Genomic DNA, 20578 nt, shown 5'->3' with positions numbered 1-20578 from the left:
CACTTGCCGCTCTAAATTGTGTCATCCTCCGTCCTCCGCCCTGCTGCTAGCCCACTTTTCTGCCTGCTGCCCACTCACTCCCCCACCCATGCAGCACCACGTGTGGGGCCCAGTGGTGCCCTTTGCCTGGTTGGCTTCCCTCTCTCCTCCAGTGCCCTCACCCCTGCCATTTGCCTCCTTGTAGCCTCCCAGGCCCCCATGCAGTCTTTGTTCCTTCCTCCATCCACTGCTGCTCTTCCTCCCCTTCCAGACTTCTCTGGAAAGTCTCTGTTATCCACCTTGAGCCATCTCTTGGAGCTTGGTCTGAACTAACTTTGGGGGGCATTCCCAAGGAGCTCCCTGTCTCCAATGCGAGACCATAGGGCAATCCACGCCTATCCCAGCTCCCTCTCGCCCTGGCTGCTTGGTCACAGGGACCATGGGGATCACAGAGGAGGCAGGAGAGGCTGGTGCCTCAGCAGAAACAAGGGTCTTCGAAGGTGGACTTTGAAAGTTACAAGCAAGAAGGCTCAAAGATACTACTGCGTCCAACCTTCCCATTTTGTGGCTGAGGGGGCTGAGGCCCAGGGAGAGGACCTTCCCCAAAGCCAACAGGCTGGGATTTGAGCCCAGGTCTCCAGATGCCCTTGGCCCACTTGCCCAGGGCTGAGCCTTGCCGTCTTTGCAGGTGAGGTGCTCCTCCTGCAGTGGATCCAAGCGCAAAGCCAAGCAGCCACGGAGGTGCCAGGTGTGCTCGGGGTCCGGCCGCAGAAGGTAGGAGGGGTGCCTCAGTATGTGACTGCACTTACCCTGTGCACTCACTTTCCTGTTTTTCATTTTTCTGCCCATCTGGAAGGACAGCAGGGGCCTTTGCCAGTGCTGCCCACGGCCAGGTCCCCAGAGCACCATGCATAAAAGGCGCACAGTGTATCTATTTGTGATGCTAAAGACAGAGCTCAGAGATAAGGGAGAGGCCTGGCAATACGTGGGCCTCACAGGGAGGAAGGGAGTCAGGAAAGGGGCTATGAGGAGGGGAGGCCTCTTTCTGCCAATGTGGGGGGCAAGTGACACCAACCACCTAAAGGCGAGACTCTTAACTCTCTGAGAATAGGGTCCTGGGCAAACCCTTATATATAACTTAAAGGAGGGCCTGAAATGGAGGAGGGGTCAAGGGAAGTTTGTTGGTTGGCTAAACAAAGTTCCATCTCTGTTTATAGGGCTTTTCTAACAGGGGTTCTGGCATTTTGTAAATCACACCCTTTCCTAGGTTTATAAATCTTTAAAGAGAAATAGGAAATCACAAGGAGAGAGGAGTCAAAATATTTAAAATCATGTTGGTTTAGTACTTTTGGCTCACTGAGTCCCAGGCTGTCCTTTTTTTTTTTTTCCTTTAGAGAAATTGTTGGTTTATAAAACAATCATGCATAAAATACAGGATTCTCATATACCGTCCTACTATTAACACCTTGCATGGTTGTGGAACATTTGTTACAGTTTATGAAAGCACAGTTTTATAATTGTGCTATTAACAATTGTCTATTGTTTAACTTAGGGTTCAGTTTGTATAATGCTATTCTATGGATTTTTAAAAATTTTTTATTCTATTACCATATATACAACCAAACATTTCCCCTTTTAACCACATTCAGTGGTTAATTTCAGTGCTGTTAATTATGCTCACATTTAACAAGCCAGATGTTAAAGCTTTGATTGTACCTTCCATCTTTCATTGGTGATAAAGGTCTTGGGTTTTGGAAGGAAGTCTGATTAAAACTGACTTTGGCGAAAAACTAAATTTATAGGCCCGTGTAAGTGACAAGTCCATGGGTATATTTCAGGGATGGCTTCAGGAACAGCTGGATCCAGGTGCTTAAACAGTGTCGCCAGGAATCTTTCTCCACTATTCATTCTGCATTTCTTTGTATTGGCTTCATTGGGCAGGCTCACCCCTTGTGGGGGCAGGGGGGGCCACCATGAGCTCTAGGCTTAGTAACCCCAGTATAAAAGGATGACCTTTTCTGGATAGTTCCAATAGAAATCCTAGGGCTGCATTTCATTGCACTCACTTGGGTCATGTGCCTGTCTTTGTGTCAATCACTCTGGCCAGGGAGATGGAATGAACTGACCAGTCAGGCCAAGACCATGAGCTTGTCTGCAGAAGGGCTAGGGGCAAGTCCATGGGCCATGGAGGCTGGGTAGGGGAAGGGTGGTCCCCAAAGGGAAACGGGGAAATTGTTACCAGGAGGACTGGAAAACCATTCCAGTGTTCAGTTCCTCTCCAAGAGGAAGGATTTGGGGTAGGGGCATCCGAAAGCCACCAGAACCCTGTGACTTGCTTCTCAGTGGGATTGACGTGTCCTTCTCAGGTGCAGCACGTGCTCGGGGAGGGGGAACAAGACCTGCACCACCTGCAAGGGGGAGAAGAAACTGCTGCACTTCATTCAGCTCATCATCATGTGGTACGTGGGAGTGTCTCGGTTCTGTAGTGGGTGTGGCCGGGGCTGGTTTCGGAAGAGAAAGTCACTGGAATTGGGGCTTTCACAGCTTAGGAAGCTGCTGGGAGAAAAGGGCTCCCTAGGATGGGGGAAGCCCCATAGGAAGAGGCATCCTGTGGTGGTGGGTGGCAGACAGGCTGTGGAATAGACAGACCTGAGTTCAAATTCTGCCGCCACCACTTTGTAGTGTAGCAGATGCTCAAGAGCTGAGTGCTCCCGAGTGAGCATAAGGCTTCCCCGGATTAAAGACACCTTGCTAACTAAGTGTTTCACAGGTGAGGGTGAAATGAGAGAGTAGAACCTAACGTTTTCAGATGAAGCTCAGAAAGGCTGAAGAACTTTCCCAGGTTCCCTCTGTCAGGAAGCCAAGCCCTCGAGCCCAGGTGTACCCAATTCCAAAGCCCATTGTTTCTAATCCGAAGCTCTGTGTACTCCTGTCCCCCATCCTCGCTGCTTTCAGGAAGAACAACCTGTTTGAGTTTGTGTCTGAGCACCAGCTGAACTGCCCTGGGGAGCTCCTTGCTAAAGCCAAAGGAGAAAACCTCTTCAAAGATGAAAACCTGATGGTGAGGGGAGCTTTGAGGACCAGGGACAAAGGCAGCTCGGCCCCTCCTTCCCTCCTGTGGGGCCTGGTTTTCTAGCCGTCTTGGGGGCAGTTCACGTGTGCAGATGACAGGCTGGGTGGGGACAGAGCTGCGGGAGCAGGAAGGAGGCTGCTGGGACCCGTGGTGGCCAGGGCTCTCTTGGGTTTTATACACTCTCCCCTCCCCCTCCAGTCTCTCCCCTCCCCGCTCCTTTCTCTTTCCTTGTTTCCTCTCCTCCCTGCTCCACCCCCTTCCCCTCTCCTCACCTTACTCTCTCTGTCTAGAGTCAGCTTCAGTGGCCCCAGGGCTCCCAGTGCTGAAACTCTGGGGCCTCCGAGGCAGTGGGTTCTCTGCCCCGGGCTTTCCCTGGAGCGCCTCTCTCTCCCCCAGGTGTACCCCATCGTGGACTTCCCGCTGCAGGAGATCTCCCTGGCTTCCCAGAGGGCCATCGCCAAGCACAATGCCACCCTGGCCTCCCGCACCCGCATCCTGCAGCAGGTGAGCTGGGGTGCAGGTGCCTGGGCGGCTGCTCCGGCACTGATGCCGTCTCCTGCAGCTTCTGACCCTTCTGGGATTGATTGGCCTGGGGCCATGGGGTGGGGGACCCTCCTGGGCTCCTGGGACATTGTCCATCAAGTCACACAGAAGAGGAAACGAGGAAATGGGGTGCTCTTGCCTGAGACTGCCGGGGTTGAAGGATGAACAACAGTGGAGAGTCTCAGACTGAGGGGACGCAGGAAGACCCGGGGCTGACCTGAGGCCAGCTTGGCCAGAGGCCAGAGCAGAGCTCTGTGCGGGCGGGGCCAGAGGTTTGGGTTTTTATTCTGAGAATGACAGGAAACTTGTAAAGGGTTTCAAGCGTGAATGTGGCGTAGTGTGATTTTGATTTCAGACTTCTGGTATTCGGACAGCTCAAGATCCCAGGATGGTAGGCAGAGCTGGATCCCAGGCGTCCAACCCCTCAGGCTGGGGCACCCCCACCCCTACTCCCCATCCTGCAGGGCCCAGGGCCAGGTTGAATTGGGGCTTTCACAGCTTAGGAAGCCACTAGGTGGCGGTGGTGCCCTGCCTCCTCTCCCAGAGCAGTCCCTGCTTCCCCTCTGGCCACGGGGGCTGCTGGCTGGTTTGGGGGCTGGGAATGTGGGGCTTTGGCCGTGGAATGCCCTTTGCCAGAGCTCTGGGAGGGGACCTGCCCGCCAGGGTGCTGAGCACTGCACAGCTGGCACATGCTCCTGGCCTAATTGTTTCCTTCTCTTTCCTGCCCAGTTTTCTCATCTGTGAAAAGGTGATGATAACACCTGACACTGAGGGTTTTTAAAGAGGAGATAATCTAAAGTGCTTGGACCCTGGTGCTTAAAACACCATTTGTGTGAGCCCCCTATGCAGTGAGAATCCTGCCCCCCCCCCCCCCCCATCCTGCACATCTCTCCTATTTGCAGGAGAGAGAAGGATGCTTTAGAAATCAGATTTCAGACACTGCAAAATCAAATGCCTACCGGGGCCAGGTGGACACATGGGTGGGGAAACCCCTTTATCCGCAGGGGGGCAGCCACTACTCAGCTTCTGGTAGGTACAGGGGCCAGAGTTTCCAGACCTTCTGAAGGCCAGATTTTTAGATCAACCCTTACAAGTTGTCAGTATTGGCAACCAATTAAAAAAAATGCTACAAGCACTATATGGGCTGGCAGGCCTGTTTTGGACTCTGGGCCGTCTTTGGCTACCCCTGATCGAGTCCAAACGCGTTACTTTCCCAATAAATCAGAGGAGGCCCAGAGAGTGGCAGTAAAATCCCCAGGCCACACAGCCTCTTAGTGGAAGGGCCCAAGATTAGAACTGAAGTTTCCTGACTCAGAGTCAAATGTTATTATCTACTGCATTCAAGGAACATGATTGAGTGACTCTTTGAAAAGCAATGTTACTGGAATATTAGCAGCAAGGACCCTTTTCACTCAGACAAATAGTGCAGGGATAGTCTAACGACTGCTTCCCAGCTCTGGTACCCACTCGTGGCTTGGGGCCTCACTTTCCACATCCATAAAATGAAGGAGGTTGGTTGGACCTTGTCCTGAGTTGGGCTCTGAGATGCGGTTTTGGGTGTGAGTCAATTTATGAAGGAAGGGCTCCCAGGAGAAATCGGTAAAGAAGTGGGGAGCAGGATAGGGATGGGGAGAAGCGTAGCAAGGGCGTGAGTGCAGGAGATGCCCCAGCCTCCACCTGGTCCCACGGGCAGCTCTGGATTTAAGTCATCCCTCAGCAACGGTCTGCCTGGAGAAGGGAGCTGGACTTGGTAATTCTGCAGCATCTGATCATGGATGCAATCTCCCAGCACTTTCTACTCTCTGTATGGGAAGTGTACTCCATACCCCAAGGCCGGTCCTCTGAAGAAAGCTGAGCTGTGAGCGGCAAAACCCATAGAAGGTGGAGCTGGGGTCGTAGAGGTAGATTCGAGGGAATTTGAGTGGGGTGTGAACAGTGTCCACTACAGACCCCAGAATGATGTTGAAGGCAGCCAGCTCTTGCAGCCCTGGTATTCTATGGCTTGGGTAAACTCAGGGCTCCCCATATGATGGTGTTTACTCTGGGAATGGGAAAAATGGTAAAGAAACTTTAAACAAGGTGAGGAAATGGTTTTAGCAGGTTGTGGATACTATCGGGTATCCTGGGGCTCATTTGGTTCGCCTGCTGACAATGTGAGTTCTTTTTGAACCTCATCTCACAGCTGAGGGGCAGTGACCTGCCTGTGGCCACCCAGTATCTTGGTGGCAGGTACAAGTCTAGGACTCGGGTCCCTGGGGGGCCTCTCTCCTCCCACACACTCCTGTCTTGGACAGTGCATGCTGTCTGTAAACAAATCCTGGAGCTGGGAAGGGTGAGCCAGGGGGACAAATGCACATTTTTCTTTCAAAGGGAGCATAATGGGAGGAGAGGTCACTCATGTGAATTACTTTTTCTTTTTTTTTTTTAAATCTTCATTTTATTGAGATATATTCACATACCACACAGTCATACAAAACAAATCGTACATTCGATTGTTCACAGTACCATTACATAGTTGTACATTCATCACCTAAATTAATCCCTGACATCTTCATTAGCACACACACAAAAATAACAAGAATAATAATTAGAGTGAAAAAGAGCAATTGAAGTAAAAAAGAACACTGGGTACCTTTGTCTGTTTGTTTGTTTGTTTCCTTCCCCTATTTTTCTACTCATCCATCCATAAACTAGACAAAGGGGAGTGTGGTCCTTATGGCTTTCCCAATCCCATTGTCACCCCTCATAAGTTACATTTTTATACAATTGTCTTCAAGATTCATGGGTTCTGGGTTGTAGTTTGATAGTTTCAGGTATCCACCACCAGCTACCCCAATTCTTTAGAACCTAAAAAGGGTTGTCTAAAGTGTGCGTAAGAGTGCCCACCAGAGTGACCTCTCGGCTCGTTTTGGAATCTCTCTGCCACTGAAGCTTATTTCATTTCCTTTCACATCCCCCTTTTGGTCAAGAAGATGTTCTCCATCCCACGATGCCGGGTCTACATTCCTCCCCGGGAGTCATATTCCACGTTGCCAGGGAGATTCACTCCCCTGGGTGTCTGATCCCACCTAGTGGGGAGGGCAGTGATTTCACCTTTCAAGTTGGCTTAGCTAGAGAGAGAGGGCCACATCTGAGCAACAAAGAGGCATTCGGGAGGAGGCTCTTAGGCACAATTGTAGGCAGGCCTAGCCTCTCCTTTGCAGGTGAATTGCTTTTCTAAATTGGTCTCTGGTCCTTGCCCGGAGACAAAGATTTAGGCTGATGTTTCATTCAGGGTTGAGAAGTTGGTAAACTGTCCAGTTGTGTGGCTGCTGTGACCTTATACCCCTCCATGGTCGGCACTTCCTAGACTTGGAATCGGTTCCTCCCAGAGGCGTGATCAAGGCACACAAAGAGAGAAATAGCCAGAGATGAGAAAACCTCAGGATGGTCGCTGATGTCTTGAACAATTGGGGTCTCAGACTTGGAGAGCTTTTGAGCCAGAAACAGATGGTGGAGGTGGGCGTGGGATGAGGGTGGAGCTGCCTCATGCTCCATTTGAGCTAAGTGGAAACATCTGGAAGCAAGAGTGGCCCTGACTCCCTGTCTGGGCCTTCAGCAGTGATTTTGGCTCCTATTCCTCTTGACCCTTAGTTCCCACTTGGGGTCCTCCATGCCAAAATTTCAGGACGGGAGAGGGTTGGTCTTCTATCCTTTGTTTCCAAAATTATCATCCCACTATTGGTTTCTGGCAAAGGAAGAAAACTCCATCTCACTGTCTCGTTTGATTGTCTCAACAACTCTCCCAAATAGAAATTATCCCCATTTCACAGATGAGGAGACTGAGGCCAAGAGAAATAAAGTGATCAGCTCAAGATCATGCGGAAAGTTAATGGGAAATCCACTTGCTGACTCTGAGTAGCAGGAGATGCTATGTTGTCCCTCAGCTTCTCTTCCTTTAGAGCAGGGGTCTGCATCTCATGGCCCCTCGCAGCCCTGTTCTCCTTGGGGTTTGCCAGGGCCATTTTTCTGCTGTAGAGAGAGGAGTTGAGGGAGCCAGGATGACTTTGCTCTAGCTCTGTTCCCCCTCCTGTTCTACCCTTTCCCCTGGCATGGGGCCCTCTGAACCATTAACCGTGGCACTTTTCATAAGGAGAGGAGAAAAGAGAACTTCCTGCCAGTGAGGGTAGTCCGATCGTGAGCCAGTCACACCACCTCCCTGGGTTTGGGATCCCCCAGTCTGAATCCAGGAGAGTGGGACATAAGGGTTTTGACCCAGAGCCTGGCCTTCAGTGAGTCCCCAAGGAAGCTTAGCTTAAATTATTAGGAGTAACGTTCCTAGGTCAACTACATCGTGTGGTTGTCAACACAAAACGACCCAAAAAGCTAATGGAAATGGTGTCGTGTCAGTAATAGCGCAGTCTTGCTCACAAGGTGGTGCTGTTATATTCTGTTCCCGGCCCCAGAGTTTAGGGAAGTTGTCGAGTAGCTGCCCAGAGAAGGGGCCAGGGCATTGAGGGATGTTAGAAGCATGATGTGGGAGTCCTGCATCTTGTTATTTAGGCTTTTAGGAAGAGGCGGATTTGAGCATTACGTGGGTGCAGCTATGGTGAGGAGATGGCGCTTGAAGTCGATCATCTCCGAAACCTGAAATTTCATGAGCCTGTGGGCCTCAGTTTCCCCAATTGTAAAAAGAAGAGAACATTTGAGAAAGAATTTTTCTCAAAGGAGGGTTAATATAAAACCATGGGGTGGGTGGGGAGGAGAGAGGAATCTGAAACAATACCTGAAGTAGCCCACCCGAAATTCAGTTTTTTTGGTGTCAATGTTTAATCTTAAAACTTAATTCAAATTTTTGAATTCACTTCCTAAGATCTCCATGGTTGTTTTAATGTAAATGACTTTATCCTCCACCTTTCCCCTCCATCTAAAAACAAGGAAAACATCATGCGTGGCTGGTGTGTGGCTGGTCGTTTTACATACATCCTGGCACTCCCCTGCAAATACCCTTGCTCAGCTTGGTGAAAACTAGAATGAGATGGTGGCTAAAAATGTGGAGTCATTTTGACCAGAACTTGGGGACGGGAAGGACTGGAATAGGAGATACATCTAGAAAGGCAGATGGGAGTCACATTGTACAGGGCCTTGAATGCCATCTCCAGAGCATTGACTTCATCCCACAGGCCACAGGGAGCTACTGAAGGTTCTTGAGCAGAAGAGTGCGTTGAGCAGAACACTGAAGTTTTTCTTGGCCGTTTGTTTTCTCAGCGCCAGACCATCGAGCTGATCCCCCTCACAGAAGTTCATTACTGGTACCATGGTCAGACGTCTGTCTACTACATCTATGGCACCGACCACAAGGTATACATGGTGGACTACCCCGAGCGGTTCTGCTGTGGCTGCACCATCCTATGACCATGGTCACAGCTGTCCCTGGAGCCGGCCACTTGTGCTACCAACGAGGGACAACTGAGGTCTTTAAGTTCTCTCATCTTTAGTTACATTAGACAATCCTTTACCAACCTCTGAGAGGTGTGTCCTTCCAGAGAAATCAGCTTATCATCAGCCAAGCCACAACTCTTCACTGAGTTCTTTGGTGGAATCCGTCATCATTCATATATTTAACCTACATGAGTTCAGCTATACACATTCCTTTTAGACAAATGAGAGATTAATTTAATAGCAGGGGCTTTGCCTCTGGTCTCCAAGCTAATGCCCTGATTGAGTGTGTGGTTTGAATTTGCCATTCCCTTGATCACTCGTGTCTGGTGTGCCTCTGCTAGAGTGAGCCTCTGGCTGAGCTGAGCATTACTGAAATGCTTAAAGACACCCACAAATTGGTTGCCCCCTAATGTACACCAAATAGTGCACTTTGACTTAAGGAAACCATCTGTTTTGCTCCCCATTCTGTGGAAAGAAATTTGGGCTGGGCCGTCGGGGGTGGTTTGTTTGCTTAGTGTTGTCCGCCTCACCTGGAAGACTTGAAGGCTGGTGTGATACAGCAGCAGGGGCGTGAAATCATCTGAAGGCTGGTTTTCTCAGATACCTGGTGGTCAGTAGCAGCTGAACCAGCAGCAGGCTTCACCCCGAAAGAAGCATAGGGACCCACGACAGGGTCCATTGACATTCCAAAGAAGGAGGCACTAAATGCCAGAGTGATCCATCCAAAAGCATTTATTAGGGAAACTTACGTACAGAGAGCTGCAGCTACTTCACAAAGGACAGCAAGAAGGCAAGAAGCTCACTCAAGTATGTCCATGCCTGCGGCAGCTGCTCTTTAGATTTTATAGGGCTGGGGGACAAAGGTGGCTGAATGCCAGGGGCTTGTGTGTGAGTTTGAGGAAAGCATTTGGGTATTAACACTATTTTCTCAAAACAGGATGTGGGGTAGGTGGCATTCAAGGTTAGAGCAGCCGTCTCTCCATGTGCTTGGAGGGCATTATGGGGAAGGAAGCCCGAGGAGGGGCAGTGAGGAGGCCAAGCCTTGGTCGGGTAGGGGATGCTTTGTACGAATCATACGCTTAGTTGGCCAGAGCTGCTGTGACAGATACCACACAGTGGGCTGGCTTGGAAAGCCAAGGGATTTATTGTCTCACAGATTTGAAGGCTGTAAGTCCAAACCAGGATGTTGCCAAGACCATGCTTTCTCCAGAGTCTTCCATTGCATGATGACCTCTCTCTGCTCTATGGCTTCTTTTGACTTCTGCCTTCCCACTAGTTTCCATCTTCTACTGACTGACAGTATCCAAATTTCCTCTTTTTATAAGGCTTGCACTCATACGGATTAAGAGCCACCCTGATTCAATCTGGCCTCAATGTAATTAATCATAACATCTTCAAAAGGTCGTACTTACAATTGGGTTCATGCTCACAGGAACATGGATTAAGATTTCATCATGTCTTTTGTGGGGGACACAATGCAGTCCCTCTCAGCTGGGACACTTACTCCTGGCCTCCCCAGGTGGTGTGAGCTTCCTCCAAAAATGGTGATTCTAAGTTGCAAGCCTCCCCACCAGGCTCCCAGTTGCAGAATAGAGGTCTGCTCCCAGAGTGGAGAATAAGCCAGCTGTGTTGGAGGGGCTGAGAATCTATGTGCCCATCTTTTTTTTTTTTTTTTTCCCAATACAAAATGGATACATATTTATTCTGGAAAATTTCAGTTTTAGCAACATTAACCCCACACTTATTAAAAGTAGTGTGTGAAGGAAAAACACAGAATACACAAGGAAATTGAAATTGAAAGGTAATCAGAGTTATGATTTTTTTTGTTTTGTTTTTATCAGTATATCTTTTTTTTTCTTTAAATTCAGTTTTATTGAAGTATATTTACATACCATACAATCATCCATGGTATACAATCAGCTGTTCAGAGTACGATCATATAGTTACGCATTCATCACCACAATCTATTTCTGAACATTTTCCTTACCTCGGAAAGAATCAGAATAAGAATAAAAAATAAAAGTAAAAAGAGAACACCCAAACCATCCGCCCATCCCACCCTATTTGTCATTTAGTTTTTGTCCCCATTTTTCTACTCTTCCATCCATACACTAGATAAAAGGAGTGTGATCCACTAGGTTTTTACAATCACACTGTCACCCCTTGTAATCTACATTATTATACAATCATCTTCAGGGTTGGACTTGGGTAGTTTCAGGTATTTACTTCTAGCTATTCCAATACATTAAAACCTAAAAGGTGTTACCTATATAGTGCATAACAATCTCCACCCAAGTGACCTCTCGACTCCATTTGAAATCTCTCAGCCACTGAAAGTATTTCATCTCATTTTGCATCCCCCTTTTGGTCAAGAAGATATCCTCAATCCCACGATGCCGGGTCCAGATTCATCCCCAGGAGTCATATCCTGCGTTGCCAGGGAGATTTACACCCCTGGGAGTCGGGTCTCACGTAGGGGGGAGGGCAGTGAGTTCACCTGCCGAGGTGGCTCAGTTAGGGAGAGAGAGGGCCACATCTGAGCAACAAAGAGTTCCTCAGAGGGAGACTCTTAGGCACAATTATATGCAAGTTTAGCCTCTCCTTTGCAGTAACGAGCTTCATAAGGGCAAGTCCCACAATAGAGGACTCAGCACATCAAACCGCCAGTCCTAATGTTTGTGACAACATCAACACCAGTCCAGATGAGGAAGTCCAACACTTCTGCACCTTTCCCCAGCTCCTTGGGGGGGGGGGGATATATTTTTTATTCTCTGCCCAAATTACTTTGGGATGTGTCACTATTTCACTCTAACCTATACTAACCTACTGTATCTCACTTCCTATTCAAAGTTCCATGTAATTTTGGTGTTTGAACAAACTGCTGTAGAGTTATACTGTTTAGAAAATATAGATCCTGCACCAAATAGACATCTCTTCCCTTGGTCTCACATGGAAGTTGAAGTTTTAAAACACAGTCAGATTCGTATTTGCCCATCTTTAATATGGTGTCTATGTACAGGATTTTGGAGAATGATTTTGAATATATGCATTTTTAAAAATATTGTATGTTGACCTTAGAACCTGCTGGTTGAGTCGGATGTGAACTTCCTGTGCTGTGCACCCAGCCGTGTGCAGGAGCTCCTCAACTGGGGTGGCGAGGTTGAGTGGGTGGAGGGGACACCCTCGAGTTTGCCTTGAGACCAACAGAGGCCTTACGTGAGTCAGCCTTTGCAGAGGTGGAGCCAGAGGCCCTTGTCATCTTACAAAACCTGCCCCCCACCTGGGAGGGGATTGTTACAGTGAGGAGTGGCTGCAGGAAGTGGGCTCCGAGTGGGGCACGCAGTACCCTCTCATGATTCCCAAGCTCTGGCCAGCACTGGGAGGATGAGATCTCACAGGCCTGGTTGGGGGAGGCTCAAGAGGCCAGGCTGTCATTGATAAGTCATTGTAAATGACTTGGAATCAAGCACTTGCATCTCCACCTGCTAGATATGCCTTGTATCCTGTTCAGATGTTGCTGTTTCCCGAGTTGGGACTACACCCTGGTGGGTCCTGGCTAGCCATGGGGTGACTGGACCTTGCTAAGAGGAGCAGCAGGTTTGAAGTGGCATCCAGCTTCCTTGGGGCTGCCTAGAAATCTGTGGGGAACGTGACTGAGAAGCAAGGGGAAACGAACCTGGAAGCTCTGAGAAGCCTGATCCCAGCAATCTCCAGGCCAGGTGTTGGTTCCTGCCCTGACTTGCTTACTGCCAGCCCCTCCCAGCCACTGTCCAGGCTCCACCGGTGGGGAAGGCCAAGGGCATGGCACCCACCCTTTGGTTGGGGCACCCTGGAGGTGTGGGCAGCAGCTGGTCCCTCAGACAGAGCCTGGGGGTGGCAGGGGAAGCAGGGAGTGTTCCCCAAAGAAGACTGTTCTCTGCTCTTCCTCCTGAAGTTCCGCTCTGTTCAAGTCTGGGAGCCCCCTGCTCTGGGCTACCCGAGGAAGCCAGCACCTCCCAAACCCCAAAGCCTTCCTCTGTGGTGCCCAGAGGGGTTGCTTCTGCCTTGAGGGGTTATTGCGGCAGTGAGAGGGGATGCTCATGGTTGTGGCGATTATTGCCAGTGACCCTGTTGGCATTTGGTGGATCAAATCCAGGAAAGCTGTACTGAAGCAATTCTCTTTTTTGCTTCAGTCAATTTTAGTTGAGTTTCTGTTACTCATCACCACTGCCGTCATCGTGGCTCTTAGGTGTCCTCATCTTATAAAGCTATCTAAGTCTCATGTTGATTCTTTCATTTTTCCTCTGTTTATGAATAATCTCTCCTACTCTCCTGCAGACTTAGGTCAGAGACTTTAGGCCTGATTTCTCTTGCACGTTCCTACACAACAAAGCGCTATTCCACATCCTACATGACTTGCAAATATCCCACTGATGTTCATGCATAGTATTCCTTAGTTACACACTGAAGTCTCATCAATTTAATGTCCTATTAACTTTTACTTAGTGTTCACCTCTGTTCTTTGATTTCCCTCTGTGTCTTGTTTGAAATGGCTTCTGATCGTCTTACTTCACTTAAGTCCAAACGTGCTCTGTGAGTGGGCGCGAGCCTCTGACAACTTCATTATGGTGCCACGTGTATGTGGACCCAAGCATTTACAAATTGAAATACACTGATTTTAAAAATTACTTTCTTTTGATTTCCCTTGATATTTCAGTTTGGGTATTAAATGCTTTTTTAAAAAAAAAACGTAAGTGCATTATATATGAATTCAATTTTGGGATAAGGAGGATTGACTATGTTAGGGTTGAGACCGATGGCCCCTACAAACTGTTGGCATGTGATTACAAAAAGAAAATACATACCAGATGGAATGCAGCAGGCCCAAGGGAATCCCTTCCAACTGGGCGGTAAGTAGAAGAAAACAGCAGTATGTCACTAGCCCCAGACCACTTAGTTCTGACGGTTCCTGCAAAAACCTAGCTGGGTCCTGATACCTCTTGCAGTAGGATAACTGTTGAGTGTCTCCCTCTGCAGTATCATCTGTTTCTACGATGTTCACTCCAGCCAGGGTGTGACAGTGTGCTGTCACTGTGTACCCCTAGGCCCACGTGCCCTCATTGGGAGTGGAGAGTGGAACACAAAGAGAGCCAAAACCCCAAACGGTGGCCTCCACAGACTGTGATTCTGGACTTGGTTCAGTTTTGTTTCTGAAGAACACCAGACTCAAGTGGCTTGCGTTTTCTTTATTGTCTGCCAAGGGAGGACATTACCCCTCTTCTTTACCAGTTATGAACAGTCTTGGGGTCTCTGCACAGTGGCCAGGGCTGGGCTCCGTGGGGGGTTCACAGAGGCCTAAAGTCTCTGCCCTAAGTCTGCAGGAGAGTAGGAGAGATTATTCGTAAACAGAGGAAAAATGAAAGAATCAACGTGAGACTTAGATAGCTTTATAAGATGAGGACGCCTGAGAACCACGATGATGGCAGTTGTGATGAGTGACAGAAACTTAACTTAAATTGACTGAAGCAAAAAAGAGGATTGATTAGCTCTGATAACTCAAAAAAGTTAAAAAACCTTTTATTATAGCTTTAGATGTAGCTGGATCCAGGGCTTTGGATGATTTCATTCCAACGTAGTCTCCCCTACTTTCTTCTACCTGCTTTTCATGTCTGCTTTCTTCTCTTTTGGTTTTCCCTACCTTGACAGTAAGACAATTAACAGTAGATCTAGAATGTCAGTGTATGAGTTCAGCAACTCCAACAGGAAAGAGGGTGCTAGAAGCTAATTTTCCGGTTAGCTCCCAGGGAAGGCTCTCAGTGGCTTGGCCTGGGTCACATGCTCGTCTTGAACCAATCACTGAATGGGAAATGCAGTGACTGAATTGGTCATCCTAGGTCACATGGCCTGGGCCCCACCAGAAGCTGGGGTCTGCTTTGGCTAAATCTGAGCGGGGAATGCAAACTGGGCAGGCAGAATGACCTGTGCATGAGGTGATTTATCCAGGATGGCATTCTGGAGTTTTCTATGTGCTTTGTCTCAAATGGGTCTTATCCCAGGAAGTGAGATTGGGGCTGGGTCCTTTCCCTGCATGAGTCCTACATTCTCTTTCCCTGTGTTTGCTGGGGCTGCAGGATTGCTGTCTCCCCAGTTTGATTATTAAAAATAAGAATTTGGACTGGTCTTGGGTTGTCTTCCCCCAGGTCTCAGGGGAGGCTTGTGATCCTGAAATGGGAGTGTGCATGTATGTGTGTGTAGATGCGTGTGTACCTGCCAGATAGAAGTAGACTTCTTTCCCTGTCCTAGTCTTCCCCCCGCAAAGTTCCAGTCAGTCTCTGAAGTTCCCAGTACCCCAGCCTTCAACCTGTGGGTAGCTTATTGTAAGAGGGCAGACTTCAGTTTCTAGTTCATGTGCAGCCCTCTTTGTGGAGACTGATAAAAAAAAGACAAAACTTTTTTTTTTCCACAATAAGTGGAGTTAGGTTTCTCAGCAGAAAAGAACCTTCTAGAGACCGCAGCTTAGATCCTGTTGGTTTACACATGGATTTCTAGTCTCCTTTTTGCTTGCATTTAATGGTCTGGGTTGTACAAAGAGCATGGGTTTGGGAAGCAGACACTCTGCTCCACTGGGCACTTCAGTTAACCCTGCTGAGCCTCGGTTCATCTTCTGCAAAATGGGGATGGCACCACTAGTTTTGCAGGTGGGTGAAAAGGTGAAAAGAGATCAGGTCTGCGGAGCTCAGCCTTGGCAGGTGTTCAGTACCTGGAAAGGTCCATCTTCTCACTGAATGAAACTCCTTCAGTGGGTCAGGGCTTGGATATTTGTCAACACGTTTGCAGGTGGCTGGGGAGCTGGGCTGCATGGACTTGATGGGCTGAGAGAGCCCTCATCTTCCCTGTTTACTCCCCTCTGTGTGTGTCCTTCTGCTCAGCTCTTGTATCCCTTCCATGGGGAATTTTGCCCTTGCACCCAGCACAGGTCAGATCCTCCCATCGTCGACTGATGGCCCTTCTTCAGAGCTTCTGTCTCACTGGCAAGTGCATATGTATTGGTTGGATGATTTTACCTTGCATCTGCCCCCGCCCCGCACTGTGCTATGGGCCTCATGGGGTGAACGCTTTGCTCCCCAATGGGTCCCCGGCACCTGGCTTGTGCCTGCACCAGAAACACTATCTAATACTCCTGGAAGACTATGTGAAGGTGTAGGATGATTTAATAAAAAAGCATCAAACTATAATTCCAGTCTGTCCTTCACCGGCTGGGTGACCATGCATAAATCCTTTCACCTGTTGGGCCTCAGTGTTCTTTTTTGTACTATGAGGATTTGAGTTGGATGGATGGTCTCATTGTTCCTTTTATTTTTTAGGGCATCCTTTACTTCTCTCTCAAATAAAGTCTTATGTGGGAACCAGATACACGAAATAGATCAAGTGGAGCTGCTGTGGTTGGGGTCTGGGTGTGGGGCCTCAAGCCCTCTCTTTCGATACCCAAGCCCTGCTCACCTCTAAACCTGGGCCTCAAGGAATCCACTTGAACATGCCAGGGACTCTCTGAGGCTAATGTTCCATGAATCTGGGAGCTTTCTCTCTTCTACTTCTGGAAGGCTTTTTTTTTTTTTTTTTTTAAAGTGAATTAAACCCTTGATGGGAGCTTATTTTCTGATTGGATGTTTCTCAAACTGAAAAATGTACAGAGGAAAAAAGCACCATAGAAAAGTTCTGTTTAGGGGTGCTCTCGGCAGTTCATTTTTTCCCTGTACTTTATCTGACCACAGAGATTCTGGAACATCCAGATATGGGGGCTGCCCTCCTCTGCCTTTGTCCTCAAGCTTGATGTGGGTGTTGCTACTTGTCTCTGTGTCTTCAAGCCTGGGGTATTTCTTTGCTTTTCCCCCTGCAGTTTCCCAGCTGATGGTGTTGAAATTTCCAGCCAGAAGAAAGATGTGACCTGGGTATTTGGGCCAATGATTCACTTTCATCTTAGTGACAAGTAGTTCTGTCCCTTGATCAGAAAGGGAGCTGGCACTCAGGATGAGGACATTTTGTAGGGGAGATAGTACAGTGTGGGACAAGGCAATGCTTTATGTTTTTGTTCCTCTGTGGTCACAGCCTGGAGTTCAACTCCTGGCTCTCCTGCATCTCACCTGTGTGGGCCCTGTGGTTGTGCCTGGAGCTCCCCATCTGTAAAATGGGAGCACTGGCTCTGAGAAGTGTTGTAAGGAATAAATGAGACGGTGTATATGGCACAGATGGCATATGAGTTCTTGAGAGATTTTGGCTATTTAATATTTGAGGAAACACGAGGAGAGTTAAAACTGGGAGGTAGAGATCAGATCCTCAGACATCGGGATTGTCGGGTTTCTAGGCATAGAATCTGGGGCCAGGTGATATAAAACAGTGGTTTCCAGCAGCTAGTTCAACTGGTTGCACCAGCCTGAGCTGGAAAGCTTGTTGAAAATTTATATTCCTCTACCTTAACCCTAGATATTTGGGTGGTGGTGGCTGCGACTCTTGTTATTTTAACCACTTCATCCTGATGATTCTATGCACAGTCAGCACAGGAAGTTGGCCTATGGAGTCAAAATAATTAGGCGTTGGAATCAGAATTCAGCCTTAAATTTCAGTTCTTAGCTTACCGTGGACTTACTGTCTCTGAGTTGCAGTTTCTTCATCTGCAAAATGGGAATAATTTCTACTCTCCCTTCCTTGCAGGGTTGCTTGAGGGCTCACATAAAGCACTGAGTGTGAAAGCGTTTTTGCAAACTGTAAAGTACCACATAAATATTTTTCTTAGTAGGAGTGGGCAAGATTAGTACAGAGGGAACCACGATGATTTCCAAGGCTTCCCTCCACTTTTGAATCTGTCCACCAGAGGGCAACAGCTGCACACACTTGAAACCTGGACGTGGTTTCTCCTATGCCCAGTTCAGCCTCTGGTGAAATCAGGACCCTGGGAGGGCCCAGAGCTTCAGGGAAATTGGGGTTGCTCTAGAAAGTTTCTTCAGAAATGCATTTAGTATATTTTTCAATTGTTTATAGGCTCCCATTAAAAGTGTTTCATCATTTCAAAGGGAAGGTCACCGTGAGAGATGATGCCGACATTTCAGATGCTGGCCTTGAGGTTCCAAATTGGGAGTTAATGGTCTAAGTCAACACATTAGCGCTTTTTAAAATTATTATTATGAGAAAAATCATGCAGAAAACACAAAGCAATACATTAGCTTTTGAATCCATTTCATTCATTCCTTCATTCATTCACTCCCTTCCACAGATCCAAACTGTGTCCCTTCTCCGGGCCAGGCCCTGGGGAGAAAGGGTGAATTGGGCACTGACCTTGCCTTTAGGTTGCCTGGTCTTTAAAAAGCAGGAAGCGTTTCTTGAGTATAACTCGTGTCAGGTGCTGCTCTTGGCTCTTTATCAACTGATGAAGTCCTGTGGGGTATGATCTCCACTTTACAGATGAGGGAACTAAAGCCCAGAGAAGTTAAAAAAGAAAAAAAAAATTTTTTTTTCAAGGTCACACCTCTAGAAGAGAAGCAGGGATTTGAACATGTGGCCCAGGCTCTATCTGGTTTAGTGGGAGAGGCAAGCGAAGGGGCAGGAAGAGTGATAAGAGATTGTGCCTGATGGAGCAGACAGTGTGGGTGCCCTGCTCTGGTACCCTGTCACTTGTTCCTGGGCGTGCTGACGATGCCTTCTAGTGCCTGGACCCTCTGCCTGAGGGCTGCTTCTTCCCAAGCATGCCTGGCAGTGGGGAAGTGCTGGGGAGATGATGCCCCGGAAGCAGTCTTCAGCCAATGACAGGCAAGAGGTGGAGGACAAGTAGCCCAGCTCCCTGGGGTGGGACATTGCACAGAGATGTGCTCTATACTGCCTCCTGGTGTTCCCTGGTGGAATCGCATGCCAGTTGTCCACAGCAGTAATTTCCTCAGGAATACACCTGTACTGGCTTCCTCCTCCACTATTGCTTCCAAGGATCACCTCTCACACAAACTATTCCCACTGAAATCCTTGGCTTAGGATCTGCTTCTGGAGGAGCTCTGCCTAGGACACCATATCTCCCTGAATTTTGTATCCTTTAAGGAACAAAGCGCTGAGTCTGAGTCATATCATTCATTCATGTAAGGACTGAATGGGGTTGAGTTAGAGGCTGCAAAGACTCGGGCAACATTGATTTGGCCTGGGGGGATGGCATCTGAGCTGCTGACCCTGGGCCCTGCTTAGCCCTCCAGTAAAAGGCACTCTCCTGCACTGATTGTCTCCTTGGCTTCGGAACCCACATGCTTCTCTGAGCTCTTGGAAAGCTGTGAGCCAGCTCATCAGGATTCCAGTGTCTTCTGAGTCCTGCACTTTCATCCTCAGAGCATCTTCTCCCTCTGTGTTTATGGTTATATTGAATGACTGGTAGCTTCTCCTTGACTTTTCCTCTCCTGACCATCTGAGGCCACAGGTGCCTGCTAACCTCAGCTTTCTGGTACACGGTGGATTTAATTTTCAGCCCCCAGGAGGCTCCTTTTTTCTTTGTCTGATGGCTCACACTTGGGATCCCTGCTGCGCGCCTTCTGTGGTGGCGGGGTAGGGGGCCCTTCCCTGGCTCAGCTTTCTTTTGATTTCATCTTCACAGTGAAAGTTCTGGGGCAGGGGTCCAGCTCTGCTGCTCACCAGCTTCCCCTCTGAGAGCCTCTGTTTCCACATCTGTGAAATGGAGGTGGTAGCTCTTCCTTCACAGGGCACCAGGGAGGCTCTGAGTTGTCAAGGGGCAAGAACAACTTTGCCAGGCCAAGGGCTTGTCTGGCATGTCTCAGTGACCTTCCCTTGGTGGGCGGTGCTGTCACAATGAGTGAAGGTGTCTGGGCCACTAGCCACAGATGTCCACCTCCCTCCCCGGTGTCTGCGTTCTCACGGGGGAAAGGAAGTCACTGAAATCAGTCTTAACGTTTAGCAGGTCGGGCAATTTCTAGGTCTGATTCTTGCTTGGCAGTTGTGTCTTGGGTGCCTGGAAGAGATCAAAAGGAGAGATGCTCTCCTTCCTTCTCTACTCTTTTGGATGCTCCTAGACACCTCAAAGGAACTCAAGCATCTCTCTCCAAGGCTTCATGTCCATACTTCTCCCAACCCATCCCTGAGTGTATCCAGGAGACCCCAGCCCAGCACAGAGTGTGGACTTGCTTATGCTAACAGAACCCTTGTCTGTTTCCCCACCCCAAGTCATACTGCAAAGCTCTGTGTGATTCATCTAACCAACCTTGGGAGGCACCATGACCCTTCCCAATTCCTGTTTTTTTTTTTTTTTTTTTTTTTTGGTACTAATTGCAAGGGGTAATCATAATAGCAAGTATTTATTAAGCCTTTACTAAGCACTGCTCTAACTGTCTTGCAAATGTCAAGCCCTAAGTCCTCATATAACAACTCTGTAAAGCTCTTTATCCCCATTTTACAGAAGAGGAAATTGAGGCCCAGAGAGGTTAAATCACTTGCCCAGGGTCACAGAGCTGGGAAGTGCAGGGTCAGCCAGTCTGGCTCTAAGTCCTAGGTGTAAAGATAGTGTATTTGAGAAGGGGTGGCCCCCTGGGACTCTGAGGGGTT

General features: G+C 48.5%; 1 protein-coding gene across 6 annotated transcripts in view; it reads left to right on the top strand.

The window, feature by feature from the left end:
* SSUH2 (ssu-2 homolog) overlaps positions 1-20578 on the top strand; it is a 62826-nt gene that overhangs the window by 15769 nt on the left and 26479 nt on the right. For 2 of the 6 annotated variants that reach the window (XM_037800880.1, XM_037800878.1), the window contains exons 8-12: positions 668-753; positions 2346-2438; positions 2935-3040; positions 3449-3556; positions 8843-8935. In XM_037800880.1, the coding sequence (XP_037656808.1) occupies positions 668-753; positions 2346-2438; positions 2935-3040; positions 3449-3556; positions 8843-8935 (486 nt within the window). Of the gene's footprint in view, positions 1-667; positions 754-2345; positions 2439-2934; positions 3041-3448; positions 3557-8842; positions 9984-20578 lie in introns of those variants that run through there. The other 4 variants (XM_037800883.1, XM_037800868.1, XR_005211340.1 and 1 more) reach the window with 3 other exon arrangements.

Source organism: Choloepus didactylus, chromosome 1 (assembly GCF_015220235.1).
Source record: "Choloepus didactylus isolate mChoDid1 chromosome 1, mChoDid1.pri, whole genome shotgun sequence".
Classification (NCBI taxonomy): domain Eukaryota; kingdom Metazoa; phylum Chordata; class Mammalia; order Pilosa; family Megalonychidae; genus Choloepus; species Choloepus didactylus.
The sequence above is the reverse complement of the archived record's forward strand: the minus strand, read 5'-3'. Positions and strand labels throughout refer to the sequence as shown.